The sequence below is a fragment of the Pristiophorus japonicus genome, chromosome 5 (assembly GCF_044704955.1).
Source record: "Pristiophorus japonicus isolate sPriJap1 chromosome 5, sPriJap1.hap1, whole genome shotgun sequence".
Taxonomy (NCBI): Eukaryota; Metazoa; Chordata; class Chondrichthyes; family Pristiophoridae; genus Pristiophorus; species Pristiophorus japonicus.
The window spans coordinates 41955278-41975216 of record NC_091981.1 but is presented as its reverse complement, the minus strand read 5'-3'; the positions used below and the strand labels follow the sequence as shown (position 1 = coordinate 41975216).

At 45.4% G+C, this 19939-nt stretch overlaps 1 protein-coding gene across 3 annotated transcripts in view; it reads left to right on the top strand.

The window, feature by feature from the left end:
• Nucleotides 1-19939, top strand: part of LOC139264313 (catenin delta-2-like) — a 1401072-nt gene that overhangs the window by 984069 nt on the left and 397064 nt on the right. For all 3 annotated transcript variants that reach the window (XM_070880575.1, XM_070880576.1, XM_070880577.1), the window contains 4 exons: nucleotides 15009-15043; nucleotides 15564-15680; nucleotides 15902-16086; nucleotides 19105-19648. In XM_070880575.1, the coding sequence (XP_070736676.1) occupies nucleotides 15009-15043; nucleotides 15564-15680; nucleotides 15902-16086; nucleotides 19105-19648 (881 nt within the window). The remainder of the gene's footprint in view (nucleotides 1-15008; nucleotides 15044-15563; nucleotides 15681-15901; nucleotides 16087-19104; nucleotides 19649-19939) is intronic.

Here is a 19939-nt window from a genome sequence, read left to right as displayed (position 1 = left end):
TCCTATGTTCTTCCATTGTCAATTTCAATGGAAAAAGTTTCTTCCTAACAATATGGAGGCCAGCATTAAGGGAGCATGCAGCAGTCTTTTAATATAATCTTTCTCAGGAAATGTCAAACCATTGACCCCAGTTATCTCCCTGTGCATGAACCAATCTGTGCAGGGACTGTCATGATATCCAATTGAGTTGACCTTGTGAAATGATGTGGGATCAGCTTTGGTTCTCCGTGCTCCACAAGCAGATTCTGTAATATTAAGTCTCCCCTCAGAGCTCCTGGCCATTTCACAGCAATATCCACTAATGTTCAAGGCAGGTTGCTGCAGGCTCATCCTTCATGGACCAAATGGAATTGCCAGCTGGAAGCAAGGGGACTGACAACCCACTTGCTATCCTTTAATGCAAATCCTGTTGAGTGCTCCTCTGGGGTTAAGAAACACTAACGGAGGCCAATGCCTTAACCAACTCATAAGCCCATACATCTTAATAGTTGAAAACACAAACTCATAGAGACTACTTTATAATTAACCTGCTATGCCTTCCCTGAGGATGCTGTGTTCTTCTCCATGGTAGAGCATGTATCAACTATTGAGATTGAAAGACTTTTGTTGAATTATGGTATCAAGGGATATGGAAACAAGGCAGGTAAATGGAGTTGAGGTACAGATCAGCCATGATCTAATTGAATGGCAGAATAAGTTTGAGAAGCTGAATGGCCTACTCCTGTTCCTAATTGTTTTACAGCCCCTCCGAGCAGCTGTACAATGTTTGTACACACTTAGTTTTTGTTATTTATTCGTTCATGGAATGTGTGCTTCACTGACAAAGCCAACATTTATTGCCCATCCCTAACTGCTCTTGAGAAGATGGTGGTGTGCCGCCGCCTTGAACCACTGCAGTCCATGTGATAAAAGTATTCCTACAGTGCTGACTTTGTTGTACCGGTTTGTTACAACTGAGTGACTTGCAAAGGGCATTTAAGAGTCAACCACATTGCTGTGGGTCTGGAGTCACATATAGACCAGATCGGGTAAGGATGGCAGATTTCCTTCCCTAAAGGACAATAGTGAACCAATTGGGATTTTTCCAACAATCCAGTAGTTTCATTCACCATTACTGATACTAGTTTTTTAGTTCTAGATTTATTTAATTAACTGAATTTAAATTCCCTCAGCTGCCGTGGTGAGATTTGAACTCATGCCTCCAGATTATTGATCCAGACCTCTGGATGTTGTCCAGTAACATAACCACTATGGTACCGTACCTTAGTGTGTGAACATTCAATATAAATGTGTAAATTTTCCAGTCAGTCAAAAGGCTCTCTTGGGAAATTGATCAAATTCTGCTCAGTTTGAGATCTAATTCAAAGACAGAAAATGCTAAAACTACTCAACAGATTAAGCAGCATCTATTAAGAGAGACAGAATTAATGTTTCAGGTCAATGACCTTTCATCAGAGCTGGAAAAAGATAGCGGGTTTTAAGCAAGTGTAGGGGCAAGAAAAGGGGGCAGGGAGGAGGGTTTACGCCTCCTCTAGACCCATATTTTGTTTCTTTTCTTGTCCCATTACCATCTCCTTTTGCCTAGCACCTGCAGTGTTTTGCTTTGCTATTTCGAAGACTTTGGTTTATAGGGCAAATCGTTCCGCTCAGGCCAGTTTTTCACGGTTACTCAGTCACAGCCTGCATAAAGTTTCTTATTGTCAACATGTTGCTCGTACGACGAGAGAGGGACAGAGATTCTTCCTGAGTCTTTAATCCATAGATTTTTAAAACTAGGATCTGGACTTTCGGCTTTTAGGATTTCGGGGCATTAATGACGACAGGGCGGTCCTGATACCGCCTGGAAAAAGCTTGCGCCTCAGTCAGCAAAATTGGGCAACTGGGCCCTGAGCGTGGGGCGGATGCTAAGGGAGGTGTTGCACACCTCTCTTAGGGCACTAGGGCAGCTAAGCATGCGAAAATCCCGAGCTGAAGAGCCGGCCTGGGAACGCTCTCTCAGAGAGATCTGGGAAGAAAATAAAAACCTTGGGGAAAAAAAACACCCAAAACATTCCCATTACATAGCCCACGCCACCACAACATAAATCGCAAAAAATAAAAGAAAAAACCATTGCATTTACCTGAGGTCGGCATTACTTACCTCACTGCAACCGCTACAGCTTTCACAGGCGTTCCCACCAGGGCACTCGACGGGTCAGGGAGAGTCAAAAATTGAGTCGGTGTCGCAACGAGGGGCGTTGTACGCCGGCTCACCTCTTCCGGGCGTTAATGCTCCATGCCCCGCCAAAACCGGCATCGAAAGCCCCGGCGGGGTGCTGGAAGTTGGCCGCCCACCCTGAAGAGCTCACCGTTGCCATTGCCATCCCTCCGGGGCGAAAACAGAGGCAGACAGCACCGAAAAATCCAATGTGACAATATGAAAATTGGGCAAATTTTGAATATCTTCAACTTTCAACGGTGTGTCATCTTTTCTGTAGTAAGCCGATGTACTGTGTGTCTGTTTCCATACACCAGCCTCATCTTGTAGTATTTAGTGGGTACCATGAACTGAATGAGTATCCATGTTGATGTGTACTTGTTATTAAGGTACCATTTTAGTTTGTCAGATAATTCATCACCTGTGTAAACAGGTGCAGCCTTGGAATATGAATTTTCAGTTTCCCCATAAAAAATCAATAACAGTTGTCATGTGACTTGACAGAATCTGTCGCTTAGATAGTGCTGGTGAATGACATTTGTGGTTGGTGATGCGACAGAAATTTTAACTTTGCATCATGAGTCTACTATTTCTACAGTACTGATTGTGAAAGTTCAAGATTTGACGCAAGTTTCAGTTCCATTAAATCCAGTATGATTACTGATCTGTCTGTAGTTTCTCTGTTCAGCTTACCACTGAACTCCTTGAAGGCTTAAAAGAGCGACATGTTTAAGCAGCTAAGGCACAGACGCTATGAAACAATTTACCATCACAGTCCCCGCCACTTAGCCCGTCCATGCTTATCATGGGCATTCGCCTATGTCGGGCAAATGGCGCCAACCATAGGAGTCGGTTACAAAAGCACCGTTGAAAATGTATTAAACGTGCCGACTATTTTTTGCAGTTCAGTACTTAGCAATTTAAAAGCTCTGCTGATTTCAGGCAAAGTCAAGTATTCAAAGAGCTTCAATCAGCTGAAAGTGGAGACTTTGGGTAGCTTCTGTCAGATGGCTTCACCATCCATCGCGTATAGTGGGCAAATTACATTAGCTCTAGCATGAACGTGCCCTCTATAAGTGCTCGGCACTGTATCTTTGTTGCGCATTGTTGTTGCCAGGATAACTGCAGCATCAGGTACTCATTTAGGACTGTACCGAGTGTTATGTATGGGGAAAGAGTCAGACTGAACACTGTAAGCTCAAAGTAAAGTGTGACCTTAGTCTTTTATTGCAGGTCTCCAGAGTGCCTCTCCAACCTGTGAGGCCTCCTTAAATAGCTGTGCTCCCAAGGAATTATGGGATCCCTTGGGACTCCAGGGGATGAGTCCTCTGGTGGCTGTACAGGGTAAATACAAATTCACATATATAACAACACTCCCCCCCCCCCCTCAAAGTCAATAGTGTAACTATTTACAATGTGAGTCAATCTGGGCCCTTCTTGCCCTGGTTGATCGTCTCGGTGTGAAAGCCGGTATTGTTGAATCATTTGTTGAGTCCTCGCTGGGCTGCTGTGGATGATGGGTTCTGCTTCGTGGTCAACTGTGGTGCCGTTGCCACTGATGTATATGTTGGGGGATCAAAAAAGGTAGGGTCCAAGGTGGGTTGCTCAGGATAGTCTGTAAATCTGAGTTTCATTTGATCCAACTGTATTTGATGAATGAGTCCATTTGAAAGTTTGACCCGAAACACCCTGCTCCCCTCTTTGGCCACGACAGTGCCGGGAAACCACTTGGGACCTTGTCCATAATTCAATACAAATACAGGATCGTTGGTTTCAATCTCGCGTGACACATTTGTGCTATCATGGTATGTACTTTGTTGAAGCTGCCTGCTCTCTACCTGTTCATGTAGATCAGGGTGAACGAACGAGAGCCTTGTCTTAAGTGCTCTTTTCATGAGCAGTTCAGCAGGTGGGATCCCAGTGAGCAGGTGGGGTCTTGTGCAGTAGCTAAGCGGGACTCGGGATAGGCGAGTCTGCAGTGAGCCTTCAGTTACCCTCTTCAAGCCTTGCTTGATGGTTTGCACTGCTCTCTCTGCCTGACCATTGGACGCTGGTTTAAACGGGGCAGATGTAACGTGTTTGATCCCGTTACGGGTCATGAATTCTTTGAACTCAGCACTGGTAAAACATAGAAACATAGAAAATAGGTGCAGGAATAGGCCATTCGGCCCTTCGAGCCTACACCACCATTCAGTAAGATCATGGCTCATCCTTCACCTCAGTACCCCTTTTCTGCTTTCTCTCCATACCTCTTGATCCCTTTAACCGTAAGGGCCATATCTAACTCCCTCTTGAATATATCCAATGAACTGGCATCAAGAACTCTCTGCGGTAGGAAATTCCACAGGTTAACAACTCTGAGTGAAGAAGTTTCTCCTCATCTCAGTCCTAAATGGCCTACCCCTTATCCTTAGACTGTGTCCCCTGGTTCTGGACTTTCCCAACATCGGAAACATTCTTTCTGCATCTAACCTGTCCAGTCCCGTCAGAATCTTATATGTTTCTGAGATCCCCTCTCATCCTTCTAAACTCCAGTGAATACAGGCCCAGTCGATCCAGTCTCCCCTCATATGTCAGTCCTGCCCTCCCGGGAATCAGTCTGGTGAACCTTCGCTGCACTCCCTCAATAGCAAGAATGTCCTTCCTCAGATTAGGAGACCAAACCAATATTCCAGGTGAGGCCTCAACAAGGCCCTGTACAACTGCAGTAAGACCTCCCTGCTCCTATACTCAAATCCCCTAGCTATGAAGGCCAACATACCATTTGCCTTCTTCACCGCCTGCTGTACCTGCATGCCAACTTTCAATGACTGGTGTACCATGACACCCAGGTCTCGTTACACCTCCCCTTTTCCTAATCTGCCGCCATTCAGATGATAATCTGCCTTCGTGTTTTTGCCCCCAAAGTGGATAACCTTACATTTATCCACATTGTACTGAATCTGCCATGCATTTATCCACTCACCTAACCTGTCCAAGTCACCCTGCATCCTCTTGGCATCCTCCTCACAGCTCACACCGCCACCCAGTTTAGTGTCATCTGCAAACTTGGAGATATTACACTCAATTCCTTCATCTAAATCGTTAATGTATATTGTAAATAGCTGGGGTCCCAGCACCGAGCCCTGCGGCACCCCACTAGTGACTGCCTGCCATTCTGAAAAGGACCCGTTTATCCCCACTCTCTGCTTCCTGTCTGACAACCAGTTCTCTATCCACGTCAGTACATTACCCCCAATACCATGTGCTTTAATTTTGCACACCAATCTCTTGTGTGGGACCTTGTCAAAAGCCTTTTGAAAGTCCAAATACACCACATCCATTGGTTCTCCCTTGTCCATTCTACTAGTTACATCCTCAAAAAATTCCAGAAGATTTGTCAAGCATGATTTCCCTTTCATAAATCCATGCTGACTTGGACTGATCCTGTCACTGCTTTCCAAATGCGCTGCTATTTCATCTTTAATAATTGAGTCCAACATTTTCCCCGCTACTGATGTCCGGCTAACTGGTCTATAATTACCTGTTTTCTCTCTCCATCCTTTTTTAAAAAGTGGTGTTACGTTAGTTACCCTCCAGTCCATAGGGACTGATCCAGAGTCGATAGACAGTTGGAAAATGATCACCAATGCATCCACTATTTCCCGGGCCACTTCTTTAAGTATTCTGGGATGCAGACTATCAGGCCCTGGGGATTTATCGGCCTTCAATCCCATTAATTTCCCAAACACAATTTCCCGTCTAAGAAGGATATCCTTCAGTTCCTACTTCTCTCTAGACCCTCGGTCTCCTAGTACTTCCGGAAGGCTATTTGTGTCTTCCTTCATGAAGACGGAACCAAAGTATTTGTTCAAATAGTCTGCCTTTTCTTTGTTCCCCATTATAAATTCACCTGAATCTGACTGCAAGGGACCTACATTGATCTTCACTAATCTTTTCCTCTTCACATATCTATAGAAGCTTTTGCAGTCAGTTTTTATGTTCCTGGCAAGCTTCCTCTCAAACTGTTTTTTCCCCGTCCTAATTAAACGCTTTGTCCTCCTCTGCTGAATTCTAAATTTTTCCCAGTCCTCAGCTTTGCTGCTTTTTCTGGCCAATTTAGATGCCTCTTCCTTGGATTTAACACCATCCTTAATTTACCTTGTTAGCCATGGTTGAGCCATCTTCCCCGTTTTATTTTTACCCCAAACAGGGATGTACAATTGTTGAAGTTCATCCATGTGATCCTTAAATGTTTGCCATTGCCTATCCATCGTCAACCCTTTAAGTATCATTCGCCAGTCTATTCTAGCCAATTCACATCTCATACCATTGAAGTTACCTTTCTTTAATTTCAGAACCCTAGTCTCTAAATTAACTGTGTCACTCTCCATCTTAATGAAGAATTCTACCATATTATGGTCACTCTTCAGGAGCCCCGCACAACAAGCTTGCTAATTAGTCCTTTCTCATTACACATCACCCAGTTTTGGATGGCCAGCCCTCTGGTTGGTTCCTTGACATATTAGTCTAGAAAACCATCCCTAATACACTCCAGGAAATCCCCCTCCACCGTATTGCTACCAGTTTGGTTAGCACAATCTATATGTAGATTAAAGTCGCCCATGATAACTGCTGTACCTTTATTGCACGCCTCCCTAATTTCTTGTTCGATGCTGTTCCCAACCTCACTACTCCTGTTTGGTGGTCTGTACACAACTCCCATGAGCTTTTTCTGCCCCTTGGTATTCTGCAGCTCCACCCATACAGATTCTACATCATCCATGTCCTTCATTACTATTGTGTTAATTTCCTCTTTAACCAGCAACGCAACTCCACTTCCTTTTCGTTCCTGTCTATCCTTCCTGAATACTGCATACCCCTGAATTTTGAGTTCCCAGTCTTGGCCCGTTGTCGCTCACCAGGACATCGGGTAAGCTGTGAGTGGCCAACATGGCCCGCAGGTTTTCGGTCGTGGCAGCGGACGTGCTAGCCGACATTATCTCACATTCAATCCACTTGGAGTACGCGTCTACAACCACAAGGAACATTTTACCCAAGAACGGGCTTGCATAGTCAACGTGTACCCTAGACCACTGTTTGGAGGGCCAAGAGCATAAACTTAACGGCACTTCCCTGGGTACATTGCTTAACTGCGAGCATGTATTATATCTGTGAACGCAGGATACCAGGCCACCACACGTGGGATCTGGCTATCGTTTTCATCATTACGATGCCTGGATGGGTACTGTGGAGGTCCTTGATGAAGGTATCTCTGTCCTTCTTGGGGACCACTACTCGATTGCCCCACAGAAGGCAGTCTGCTTGTATAGACATTTCATCTTTGCACCACTGGAATGGCTTAATCTCTTCCTGCATTTCCACTGGGACATTCGACCAGCTCCCGTGAAGCAGACAGCTTTTGACTAGCCATAATAAGGGATCCTGGCTTGTCCAGGTTTTGATCTGCCGGGCAGGGACGGGTGATTGCTCACTCTCAAATGCTTCCATAACCATGGCAAGATCTGCGGGCCTCTCCATTTCCACCTCTGTGGTGGGCAATGACAGCCTACTGAGAGCATCGGCGCAGTTTTCTGTGTCTGGCCTGTGGCGGATGGCATAGTTGTATGCGGAAACGTGAGCGCCCATCTCTGGATGTGGGCCGATGCGTTGGCATTTATCCCTTTACTCTCGGAAAACAGGGATATAAGTGGCTTATGGTCAGTTTCCAATTTGAATTTTGGCCCAAACAGGTATTGATGCATTTTATTTACCCCATAGACACTCGCTAACGCTTCTTTCTCAATCATGCTGTAGGCTCTCTCAGCCTTAGACAGAATCCTGGATGCATAAGCAACCAGATGCAGTTTCCAGAATCATTAGCTTGTTGCAACACACACCTGACGCCATATGACGACGCATCATATGCTAGTACCAAACGCTTACATGGATCATACAACACAAGCAATTTGTTTGAGCATAACAATTTTTGCGGTTTTACAAAGGCATTTTCTTGGCTTTTGCCCCAAACCCATTCATCCCCTTTTCGTAGTAAAACATGCAGTGGTTCTAACAGTGTACTTAGACCCGGTAAGAAGTTAACAAAGTAGTTCAGGAATCCCAGAAATGACCGCAGCTCCGTCACGTTCTGTGGCCTCGGTGCGTTCGCGATTGCCTCCGTCTTCACGTCGTTGGGCCTGATGCCATCCGCCACAATCCTCCTTCCAAAGAATTCCATTTCAGGCGCCAGGAAAATGCACTTCGAGCGTTTTAACCTGAGCCCCACGCGGTTGAGTCGACTAAGAACCTCCTCCAGGTGCTGCGATGCTCGACTGTGTTCTGACCTGTGACCAAGATGTCGTCCTGGAAGACCACGGTGTGCGGGACCAACTTCAGTAAGCTTTCCATGTTTCTCTGGAATATCGCCGCCACTGATCAGATTCCAAACGGGCATCTGTTATAAACAAAAAGATCTTTATGAGTGTTGATGCAGGTGAGCGCCTTCGATGATCCCTCCACTTCCTGCGTCATGTAGGCTGAAGTCAAATCCAGCTTCATGAACGTCTTTCCTCCTGCCAGCGTTGCAAAGAGGTCGTCGGCCTTTGGAAGTGGGTATTGGTCCTGCAGGGAGAAACGATTGATAGTTACTTTGTAATCGCCACAGATTCTGACGGTGTCGTCTCCCTTGAGGACAGGAACGATTGGACTGGCCCACTCATTGAACTCGATTGGTGAAATGATGCCCTCTCTTTGCAGCCGGTCTAGCTCAATCTCTACCCTTTCTCTGATCATGTACGGTACTGCTCTCGCCTTGTGATGGATGGGTCGTGCCCCCGGAATTAGGTGGATCTGCACTTTTGCTCCTTGGAATTTCCCGATGCCTGGTTCGAACAGCGAAGGAAATTTGTTTAAGACCTGGGCACATGAAGTGTCGTCAGCGGGCGATAGCGCTTGGATGTCGTCCCAGTTCCAGCGTATCTTTCCCAGCCAGCTCCTGCACCGCTCCGTCGTAGGAGACCTTTACGGTAGCACTGCCGATTACAGGAATCAGTTCTTTCGTGCAAGTTCTTAGTTTCGTGTGACCTGGAGTTAAGACTGGCCTTGAGGCCTTGTTGCACCACAATCTTTCAAAAGTTTTTTTGCCCATGATGGACTGGCTCGCGCCTGTGTCCAGCTCCATTGACACCAGGAGTCCATTTAGTTCAACATTCAGCATAATCGAGAGACAATTCGTGGTGAATATGTGCACACCATGTACCCCTGCCTCCTCGGTCTGAGGCTCTGGTTCGTCGTGATCCTCCATGGATCTGTCCTCCTCTGCAACATGGTGGTTTGCAGGTTTAACAGGATTTGCAGCTCACCTGCACACTCGTTGGAGGTGTCCCGTTATTCCACAGCCCTTGCAAATGTACCCTTTGAATCGGCATGAATGGAAACGATGATCACCCCAGCAGCGCCAACAAGGTGTTAATGGCCTTGCATTCATCACCCTTGATGGTGGACTCTGAGACATCTGCGGACGTGCAGCTGCAGCTATGTGTGACCACTTTCTGTGGTGGAGAATTCCACAGGTTCACCACTCTCTGGGTGAAGACGTTTCTCCTCATCTCGGTCCTAAATGGCTTACCCGTTATATTTAAACTGTGACCCCTGGTTCTGAACTTCCCCAGCATTAATAAGAACATAAGAACTTAAGAATTAGGAACAGGAGTAGGCCATCTAGCCCCTCGAGCCTGCTCCGCCACCCAACAAGATCACGGCTGATCTGGCCATGGACTCAGCTCCACTTACCCGCCCGCTCCCCATAACCCTTAATTCCCTTATTGGTTAAAAATCTATCTATCTGTGATTTGAATATATTCAATGAGCTAGCCTCAACTGCTTCCTTGGGCAGAGAATTCCACAGATTCACAACCCTCTGGGAGAAGAAATTCCTTCTCAACTCAGTTTTAAATTGGCTCCCCCGTATTTTGAGGCTGTGCCCCCTAGTTCTAGTCTCCCCGACCAGTGGAAACAACCTCTCTGCCTCTATCCTGTCTATCCCCTTCATTATTTTAAATGTTTCTATAAGATCACCCCTCATCCTTCTGAACTCCAACGAGTAAAGACCCAGTCTACTCAATCTATCATCATAAGGTAACCCCCTCATCTCCGGAATCAGCCTAGTGAATCGTCTCTGTACCCCTTCCAAAGCTAGTATATCCTTACTTAAGTAAGGTGACCAAAACTGCATGCAGTACTCCAGGTGTGGCCTCACCAATACCCTGTACAGTTGCAGCAGGACCTCCCTGCTTTTGTACTCCATCCCTCTCGCAATGAAGGCCAACATTCCATTCACCTTCCTGATTACCTGCTGCACCTGCAAACTAACATTTTGGGATACATGCACAAGGACCCCCAGGTCCCTCTGCACCTCAGCATGTTGTAATTTCTCCCCATTCAAATAATATTCCCTTTTACTGTTTTTTTTCCCAAGGTGGATGACCTCACATTTTCCGACATTGTATTCCATCTGCCAAACCTTAGCCCATTCGCTTAACCTATCTAAATCACTTTGCAGCCTCTCTGTGTCCTCTACACAACCCGCTTTCCCACTAATCTTTGTGTCATCTGCAAATTTTGTTACACTACACTCTGTCCCCTCTTCCAGGTCATCTATGTATATTGTAAACAGTTGTGGTCCCAGCACCGATCCCTGTGGCACACCACTAACCACCGATTTCCAACCCGTAAAGGACCCATTTATCCCGACTCTCCGCTTTCTGTTAGCTAGCCAATTCTCGATCCATGCTAATACATTTTCTCTGACTCCGTGTACCTTTATCTTCTGCAGTAACCTTTTGTGTGGCACCTTATCGAATGCCTTTTGGAAATCTAAATACACCACATCCATCGGTACACCTCTATCTACCATGCTCGTTATATCCTCAAAGAATTCCAGTAAATTAGTTTCACATGATTTCCCCTTCATGAATCCATGGTGCATCTGCTTGATTGCACTATTCCTATCTAGATGTCCCGCTATTTCTTCTTTAATAATAGCTTCAAGCATTTTCCCCACTACAGATGTTAAACTAACCGGCCTATAGTTACCTGCCTTTTGTCTGCCCCCTTTTTTCAACAGAGACGTTACATTAGCTGCTTTCCAATCCGATGGCACCTCCCCAGAGTCCAGAGAATTTTGGTAGATTATAACGAATGCATCTGCTATAACTTCCGCCATCTCTTTTAATACCCTGGGATGCATTTCATCAGGACCAGGTGACTTGTCTACCTTGAGTCCCATTAGCCTGTCCAGCACTATCCCCCTAGTGATTGTGATTGTCTCAAGGTCCTCCCTTCCCACATTCCTGTGACCAGTAATTTTTGGCATGGTTTTTGTGTCTTCCACTGTGAAGACCGAAGCAAAATAATTGTTTAAGGTCTCAGCCATTTCCACATTTCCCATTATTAAATCCTCTTTCTCATCTTCTAAGGGACCAACATTTACTTTAGTCACTCTTTTCCGTTTTATATATCTGTGAAAGCTTTTCCTATCTGTTTTTATGTTTTGCGCAAGTTTACATTCGTAATCTATCTTCACCTTCTTTATTGCTTTCTTAGTCATTCTTTGCTGTCGTTTAAAATTTTCCCAATCTTCTAGTTTCCCACTAACCTTGGCCACCTTATACGCATTGGTTTTTAATTTGATATTCTCCTTTATTTCCTTGGTTATCCATGGCTGGTTATCCCTTCTCTTACTGCCCTTCTTTTTCACTGGAATATATTTTTGTTGAGCACTATGAAAGGGCTCCTTAAAAGTACTCCACTGTTCCTCAATTGTGCCACCGTTTAGTCTGTGTTCCCAGTCTACTTTCGCCAACTTTGCCCTCATCCCACTGTAGTCCCCTTTGTTTAAGCATAGTACGCTCGTTTGAGACACTACTTCCTCACCTTCAATCTGTATTACAAATTCAACCATACTGTGATCACTCATTCCGAGAGGATCTTTTACTCGGAGATCGTTTATTATTCCTGTCTCATTACACAGGACCAGATCTAAGATAGCTTGCTCCCTTGTAGGTTCTGTAACATACTGTTCTAACACACGGTACCTCGCCAACAGAACACTTTCCTTCAGGTTCAAATGCTCTCGGACCAGTGTGCACAAATCGTTGTATGATTTCTCCGTGGGTTTCACTGGAGTGAGCAGATTCTTCATGAGGCCATAGGTTGGTGCCCCACAGAGAGTGAGGAGGATCGCCCTTCATTTGGCAGTGTTCTCTTCCCCATCTAGCTCGTTGGCTACAAAATATTGGTCGAGTCGCTCCACAAAAATTTCCCAATCATCTCCCTCTGAGAATTTCTCCAGGATGCCCCCATCTTTGGGTTCGCTATCTGTATCTCGTCGCCAGTTGTTATGTATGGAGAAAGAGTCAGACTGAACACTGTGAGCTAAAAGTAAAGTGTGACCTTCGTCTTTTATTGCAGGTCTCCAGAGTGCCTCTCCAACCTGTGAGGCCTCCTTAAATAACTGTGCTCCCAAGGGATTATGGAATCCCTTGGGACTCCAGGGGATGAGCCCTCTGGTGGCTGTACAGGCTAAATACAATATAACATATTTAACACCTTGGGCAAGCACAGGGCTTCAAATTCAACACAGACTGATGAGATGAAAGCACAAAATGGAGGAATGTTCATAGGATTGCCAAGGTCTCTAAAATAGATCATTTGATTGATCTCGAAAGGATAGAGTTACACATTGTATGTCCAAGAAAGCCGGTAAGAAAATTTCCAACATTGTACAATATATATACATCAAGTTCATGACAAGGAAATATGGAGGCATGCACTGGCAAAGATGCACTGTTAAGTTGGTTTCATGAGTGTCACAGTCGGGTGGGGGGGGGGGCGAGATGTGGTAAACTGATGGAACGGATCACTTGCCCGCTATAGAATCTGCCTGGTTTTCATTCCATTGAAGACAAATTTTACCTCCTTGTAATTCACAAATGCTGAAGACGGTCTAGATTTAAATTGCTGTAAGGGTACTGGCTTGGAGTGGGAAGCTCGATTCCAGCAGCTGCAGGATCTGTGAGCAGTGTCGTAGTGTGTGAAGGCTCATGACACAGACCTGATTGAATTTTGTTGAAATGTTTTTAAATGAAATTATATTTTTACATTTTTTTTTGAACTTTTCATTTATTAGTTATAAAAAATATTGCTGATCGGGGGAAAAAAGCCTGTGGTTGGCGGCAGGCGGTCATGTGATGAAACCTCCAGGAATATGACCAACCAAGGAACTTACTTGCTCTTCTTCAAGCAAGTGCCACAGGAATTTTACGTCCATCTGAGAGGGTGGATGGGGCCTCAGATCTGAAAACGACACCTCCCTCAGTACTGCACTGGGAAAGTCAGTTTGGATTATGTGCTCAAGTCTCTGGAGTGGGGCTTGAACCCACGACCTCCTGACTCAGAGGCGAGAGTGCTACCAACTGAGCCTAAATAAAAGGTCAAATAAAATAAAGAACTTTGGTCTCGTCGATGAAGTATTCTGTCGACTGGAATCTCACGTCAATCTTAATAAATCCAATAGGGAAATAAGGTGACATTTCTTTACTCAGATTAGAATATGGAACTTGCTGCTGCAGGAAGTGGTTGAGGCAAATAGCTTAGATGCTTTCAAAAAGAAACTGGACAAGTATATGAGAGAAAAGGGAATAGAAAGGTATGCTAAAAGGCTGAGATGGGGCAGATGGAATGAGAGGAGGCGCGTGTGGAGGACAGACTAGTTGGACCAAATGGTTTGTTTCTGTGCTGTATATTCTATGTAATTTTATGTAAAACACTCCTTAAAACTTACCTCTGACCAAGCTGTCACATGTCACATGTCTCACTATCTTTTTATATGGATTGGTGTCTGATCACACTCCTGTGAAGTGCTTTGGGATGTTTTACTGTGTTAACGGCGCCATTCAAATGCAAATTGTTGTTGTTGTGCTATATCCATGAGATCTCCGTGCTATTTATAATGGGCCTGAAATTGCGATGGAGGTCTTCCCGTGGACAAACTAAAGAAAAAAGGTAAAAAACTGCACACTTACCTGTTGCTGCTGCGCCCACTCGAACTTCCAAGCCTGAGGCCTTCACTCCTATGCATCGGACCGCGTGCAGGTCAGGATGTGCGCAGGGCTGGAGCCATAGTCACATGGCTCCGGGCAGCCAATCAAGGTCCAGTATTTTCTCATTCATCATGGGAACTCCGTAAGTTGGAGTTCCTATTATTATGAATGAGAAACCCCCCCACCCCCCAAACACATAAAAAAATCCATAAAAAATAGAAAAATACACGACATATTTAAGAATCATTTAAATTAAAGTTCTTATAAAAAATAATATTTTCCTGACTTTTTTTAAAGATGCCTTAAAATAAACTTACTGTAGTGGGGAGGGTTTTAACAATAAAGTATGTTTTCATATTTCATTTAATTTTAATGCGTTTATGTATTTTTAAACACTTGCGCCTGTAAAAGTAGGCTATACGCTTGCTTTTTCAGGCGCGAGATTTTAAAGGACATTTGCAGGGCAAGATATTCGTAAATATTTGAAATCTTGCCCTGCAAGTGTCCTCGCTCCCGATATGCACGAGATCTGTCAAGCCAGAAACTTGACAGATTAGAAAAAACGGTTTTCAGCGCATGCGCATTGCGTGCTGAAACCCGGCTTTTCCGATGCCTTCCGGATCCGTACGAAGTTCCTACGGACCCGGGACATCGGCATTTCAGGACAATTAAAGGAATTAGCTTTATCGCTCCGCAATGATTTATGTATTTTTTTACTTTTATTCTTACAGTTCGACAGAGGATTCCTTTCGCTGGCACATACAAGGTAAAAAATCTATTTTTTTTCATTCTTTCCCTGAGAGGGTTAAATTCTGAAAGTCTGCATGGCTCCCTCCCCCTTAACGGAGGATGATTGCAAGCAGAGAAATGTTGGTTGGCATTCCTTGATACTTAAGTGCAGATTGGCTATCCAAGGTTAGCTTAGTGCTAAAGGAGATTGTTTGCGTGCAGTGGAAGGGAGGCAGGAGGCTGCAGCCTCTTGTACTGGGCCTCTTCCATTGGCATTCTTACAGTTCGACAGAGGATTCCTTTCGCTGGCACATGAAACACTGGCGCTACTGGGACATCAATGCCAATTGATGTTGCACCAGAGTGCTATTTATGTTTAGATCGTGATCGGGGGGATAAGTGTCGCGTTAATTTCTAGGAGACGATTTGAAGAGGAATTCTCTCGGCTTCCTTATCGCCTCAGAGCGTCGGTCTTGCTCCTCGATTAGGCCAAGGGGATTTTAATCATTCCACCGTTCTCTCTCTTTTTTTTTGAACCATGTACATGTGTATCTCAGACGCACAGAAAGGTGCAGATGATGAAATCGCCAGCGGCTTGGAACTGGTGGACTCCTGCCTGAGATCCCTACAAGAGTCGGGAATACTGGACCATCACGAATATTCTTCAACTGAAAGTGAGACTCATTTAATTTAATATCTATCTTATTACTGTTCAGTTAGTTAAACGGTGTTGCGAACTATCAGTCTCACTCGCTCAGGTGAGTGCTGGAGTCACATTCTTGAAGGTCGCGAGCCTCAAATTATATTGGATTGGCAAAAGCCTTATTAAGTCATTAATATTTTTTCTGCAACGCTGACAAGTCCTCTGACTGCTCTCAAATAACACTTTGTGCAGGGCCCAGTCTTCTTTCCCAGAGTGCCTCACAGATCAATACCAACCCAGAAGGGTCCTACCAGTACTCGGGCAGTTACCATAGCAACCAGACCCTCTCCCGAGGCGACTCGACTACATCGCAGCTCTCTGGGAGGACCTCCAGTGGTCAGATTGGAGCAGGAGTCGGCATTCATAACTATAGTCAGGTACATCATATAATCCTTTAAGAATAATGTGTACTTCAAAAGAAAACGTAGGGGAAAGAAAGAACTTACATTTATATAGCACCTTTCATGACCTCAGGACATCCCAAAGCACCTTATAACAATTTAGTACATTGGAAGTGCAGTTACTGTTGTAATGTAGGAAACATGGCAGCCAATTTGCACACAAGGTCTCACACACAGCAATTAGATAAATGACAGATAATCTGTTTTTTTTTAGTGATGTTTGTTGAGGAATAAATATTGGCCAGGACACCAGGGAGACCTCCCATGCTCTGCTTCGAAATAATAGCATGGGATCTTTAATGTCCACCTGCGAGGGCAGACCGGGCTTCATTCTCATCCAAAAGGCAACACCTCCGACAGTACAGATCTCCCTCAGTCCTGCACTGGAGGTCAGCCTGGATTATGTGCTCAAGTCTCTGCAGTGGGATTTGAACCCATGATCTTCTGACTAAGGCGAAAGTGCTACCACTGAGCCATGGTAGGCAACTGAGGCAGTTGCACTTACTGCTATGTGTGCCCGGTGCAGTAAAGGGTTTTAATGTTCTTCGATTAGCAGCTATAAAGGATGTAGGGTTGCTGCCTCCGGTTGGACATATTCCTAGAGGTTTCATCAGATGACCTCCCACCTCCAACTGCCCGATCCAGTCAAATCGCATGTTTTTTAACTCAGCTACAATATTTTTAGAATTAATAAACAAAAACAAAGAAAATGAAAAAGACACTTTTTTCAATGCCTATGATTTTTCTCCCTGGTCGCTCACAACAGAGTCCAGGAGATCAATCTTTAATTCCTGGAGATGCCAGGATAACTCTGGAGGGTTGGTTTTGTCATGGGATTAGCTGATATATATCAGCATACACTGAGAACATGTATTCTATTTTTCTACTGACCCCAAGGGGAGACTCCACAACACAGGGCCCAGAATGTGCTTGAAATTTCTAGTACACCAAGTAAAAAAAAGTTTGCGCACGTAGCATTGTGGTTGGAAACTGGATAACTCTCCCACAGACAGCAGAAGGGGTCGAAGGAGCGCTCTCGCTTTGCCCATACAGAAATGTTAACACAATTTCTCTTTGCCAGGAATTTACCTCCTCTGGCTCTATTACTCTCCGAGAACTCTGCGTTACTTTGCCCCACCATTGGCGGCCGTTCTTTCCCCTGTCTAGGCCCTAACATAGAAACATAGAAAATAGGTGCAGGAGTAGGCCATTTGGCCCTTCGAGCCTGCACCACCATTCAATGAGTTCATGGCTGAACATGCAACTTCAGTATCCCATTCCTGCTTTCTCACCATACTCCTTGATCCCCCGAGTAGTAAGGACTACATCTAACTCCTTTTTGAATATATTTAGTGAATTGGCCTCAACAACTTTCTGTGGTAGAGAATTCCACAGGTTCACCACTCTCTGGGTGAAGAAGTTTCTCCTCATCTCGGTCCTAAATGACTTACCCCTTATCCTTAGACTGTGACCCCTGATTCTGGACTTCCCCAACATTGGGAATATTCTTCCTGCATCTAACCTGTCTAAACCCGTCAGAATTTTAAACGTTTCTATGAGATCCCCTCTCATTCTTCTGAACTCCAGTGAATACAAGCCCAGTTGATCCAGTCTTTCTTGATATGTCAGTCCCGCCATCCCGGGAATCAGTCTGGTGAACCTTCGCTGCACTCCCTCAACAGCAAGAATGTCCTTCCTCAAGTTAGGAGACCAAAACTGTACACAATACTCGAGGTGTGGCCTCACCAAGGCCCTGTACAACTGTAGTAATACCTCCCTGCCCCTGTACTCAAATCGCTATGAAAGCCAACATGCCATTTGCTTTCTTAACTGCCTGCTGTACCTGCATGCCAACCTTCAATGACTGATGTACCATGACACCCAGGTCTCGTTGCACCTCCCCTTTTCCTAATCTATCACCAATCAGATATTAGTCTGTCTCTGTTTTTACCACAAAGGGGGTAACCTCACATTTATCCACATTATACTTCATCTGCCATGCATTTGCCCACTCACCTAACCTATCCAAGTCACTCTGCAGCCTCATAGCATCCTCCTTGCAGCTCACACTACCACCCAACTAAGCTCTAGAACTGTTGTGTATGCAGTAACTCAATAGGCTTAGTACCGTGAACTCAATCAGGTGCGACCTGACTCTACTTTATTAGCTCTCAAAGAGACGATTAACCATGGAGGCTTTCTTTATATACCAAGGCTGCGCGTGTGTGCCTGTGGCCCAATGACCTCCGACGGTTGCTCCGCCTGGTGGCAGATGAACTCAGGCATACATACATTGCAAGAACTTCCTCCATAAACCTCTCTGTCAAGTGCTTGGTCACCTATCCTAATACCTCTTTATGTGGCAGTTTTTGTCTGATTGCTCTTTATTATGAAGCGCCATGGGACATTTAATTACATTTAAAGGTCCTCCATAAATTTCAGCTCATCCAAAACTCTGCTGCCTGTAGCCTAACGGGCATTAAGTTCCATTCTGTCTCACTGACCTACATTGGATTCTGGTCCGGCAATGCCTCAAATTTAGAATTCTCATCCTTGTGTCCAAATCCCTCCATGGCCTTGTCCTTCCCTTTTTTTGTAACCTCCTCTAGCCCTACAACCCTTTGAGAACTCTGCACTCCTCAAATTCTGACCTCTTGTGCATGCCTGATTTTCATCACTCCACTGTTGGTGGTCGTGTTTTCAGCTGTCTTAAGCCCTAAGTTCTGGAATTCCGCCCCACCCCTAAACCTTTCTGCCTCTCTCATCCTTTAATGCACTCCTTAAAACCTACCTCTTATATAATATCTCCTCACGAGACTTGGTGTCAAATTTCTGTTTGATTACGTTCCTATGATGTGCTTTGGGTCATTTTACTATGTTAAAGGTGATATGTAAATACAAGTTGTTGTTGTTGGTGGAACTTTGACGCAATTTGCCTTCAATTAAAATTAATTTTATTTGTATTGTCCCTTCCTCCCCCCACCCTCCTTGCAGGTTAACCGGGTTGGTGACAGCAGTCGTACTTCGGGATCTGAGTGCTCCCCGTCCCACTCTGCGTCGCAGTCAAGGGAGCCCTTCGTGCCGAGCCATGGGAGTGCATTCCGCTTGCCCGACCCTCAGCATCCGTCTTCGGTCTACTACGTCAGCGCCACACTGCCCGCTCAGAGAGTGAGCTCACCCATGTCCCTCCAGCGGACGGGCTCGCCGCCCAAGCTCCAGCGGGCGGGCTCGGCCGCGGAGAGCGGGGTCTACAGCGCCCAGCGGCTTGCCTCCCCCAAGCAGACGGCCTCGCCCAGCCGTCTCTCCAAGTCCTACAGCACCAGCTCGCCGGTCAACATCGTGGTGTCCTCGGCCACCCTCTCCCCCTCGCCCCCGACCAACACCGCGACCTCGCCCGCTCTCCAGGCCAGCTCGGCCCAGCCCAGCTATGCCACGCTTTCGCCCACCAAACGCCTCGGCCACACGTCTGATCCGTACGGCAAGCACCCGCAGGAGCTGTATGAACGCTCTACCCTACAGAGGCCCGGAAGCCTAGCAGGTAATTCAACTTGGCGTGTGGACACATTCATCATCAAGAGTGATGCCATTACTGATTCCGAGAAAGGATATTGGAGAAGGCACAAAGAAGATTTACAAGGCTACTACCAGAATTGAAAGGGCAAAACTATCAGGGAAGGCTGAACAAACTGCTGCTCTTTTCTCTAGAGAGGAGTGATCTGATAGAGGTCTTTACAATTATGAAGGGGTTTGATAGAGTAGACATAGAGAAGGTGGTTCTACTTGTGGGGAGATCAAAACTAGGGGCCATGAATATAAGATAGTTACGAAT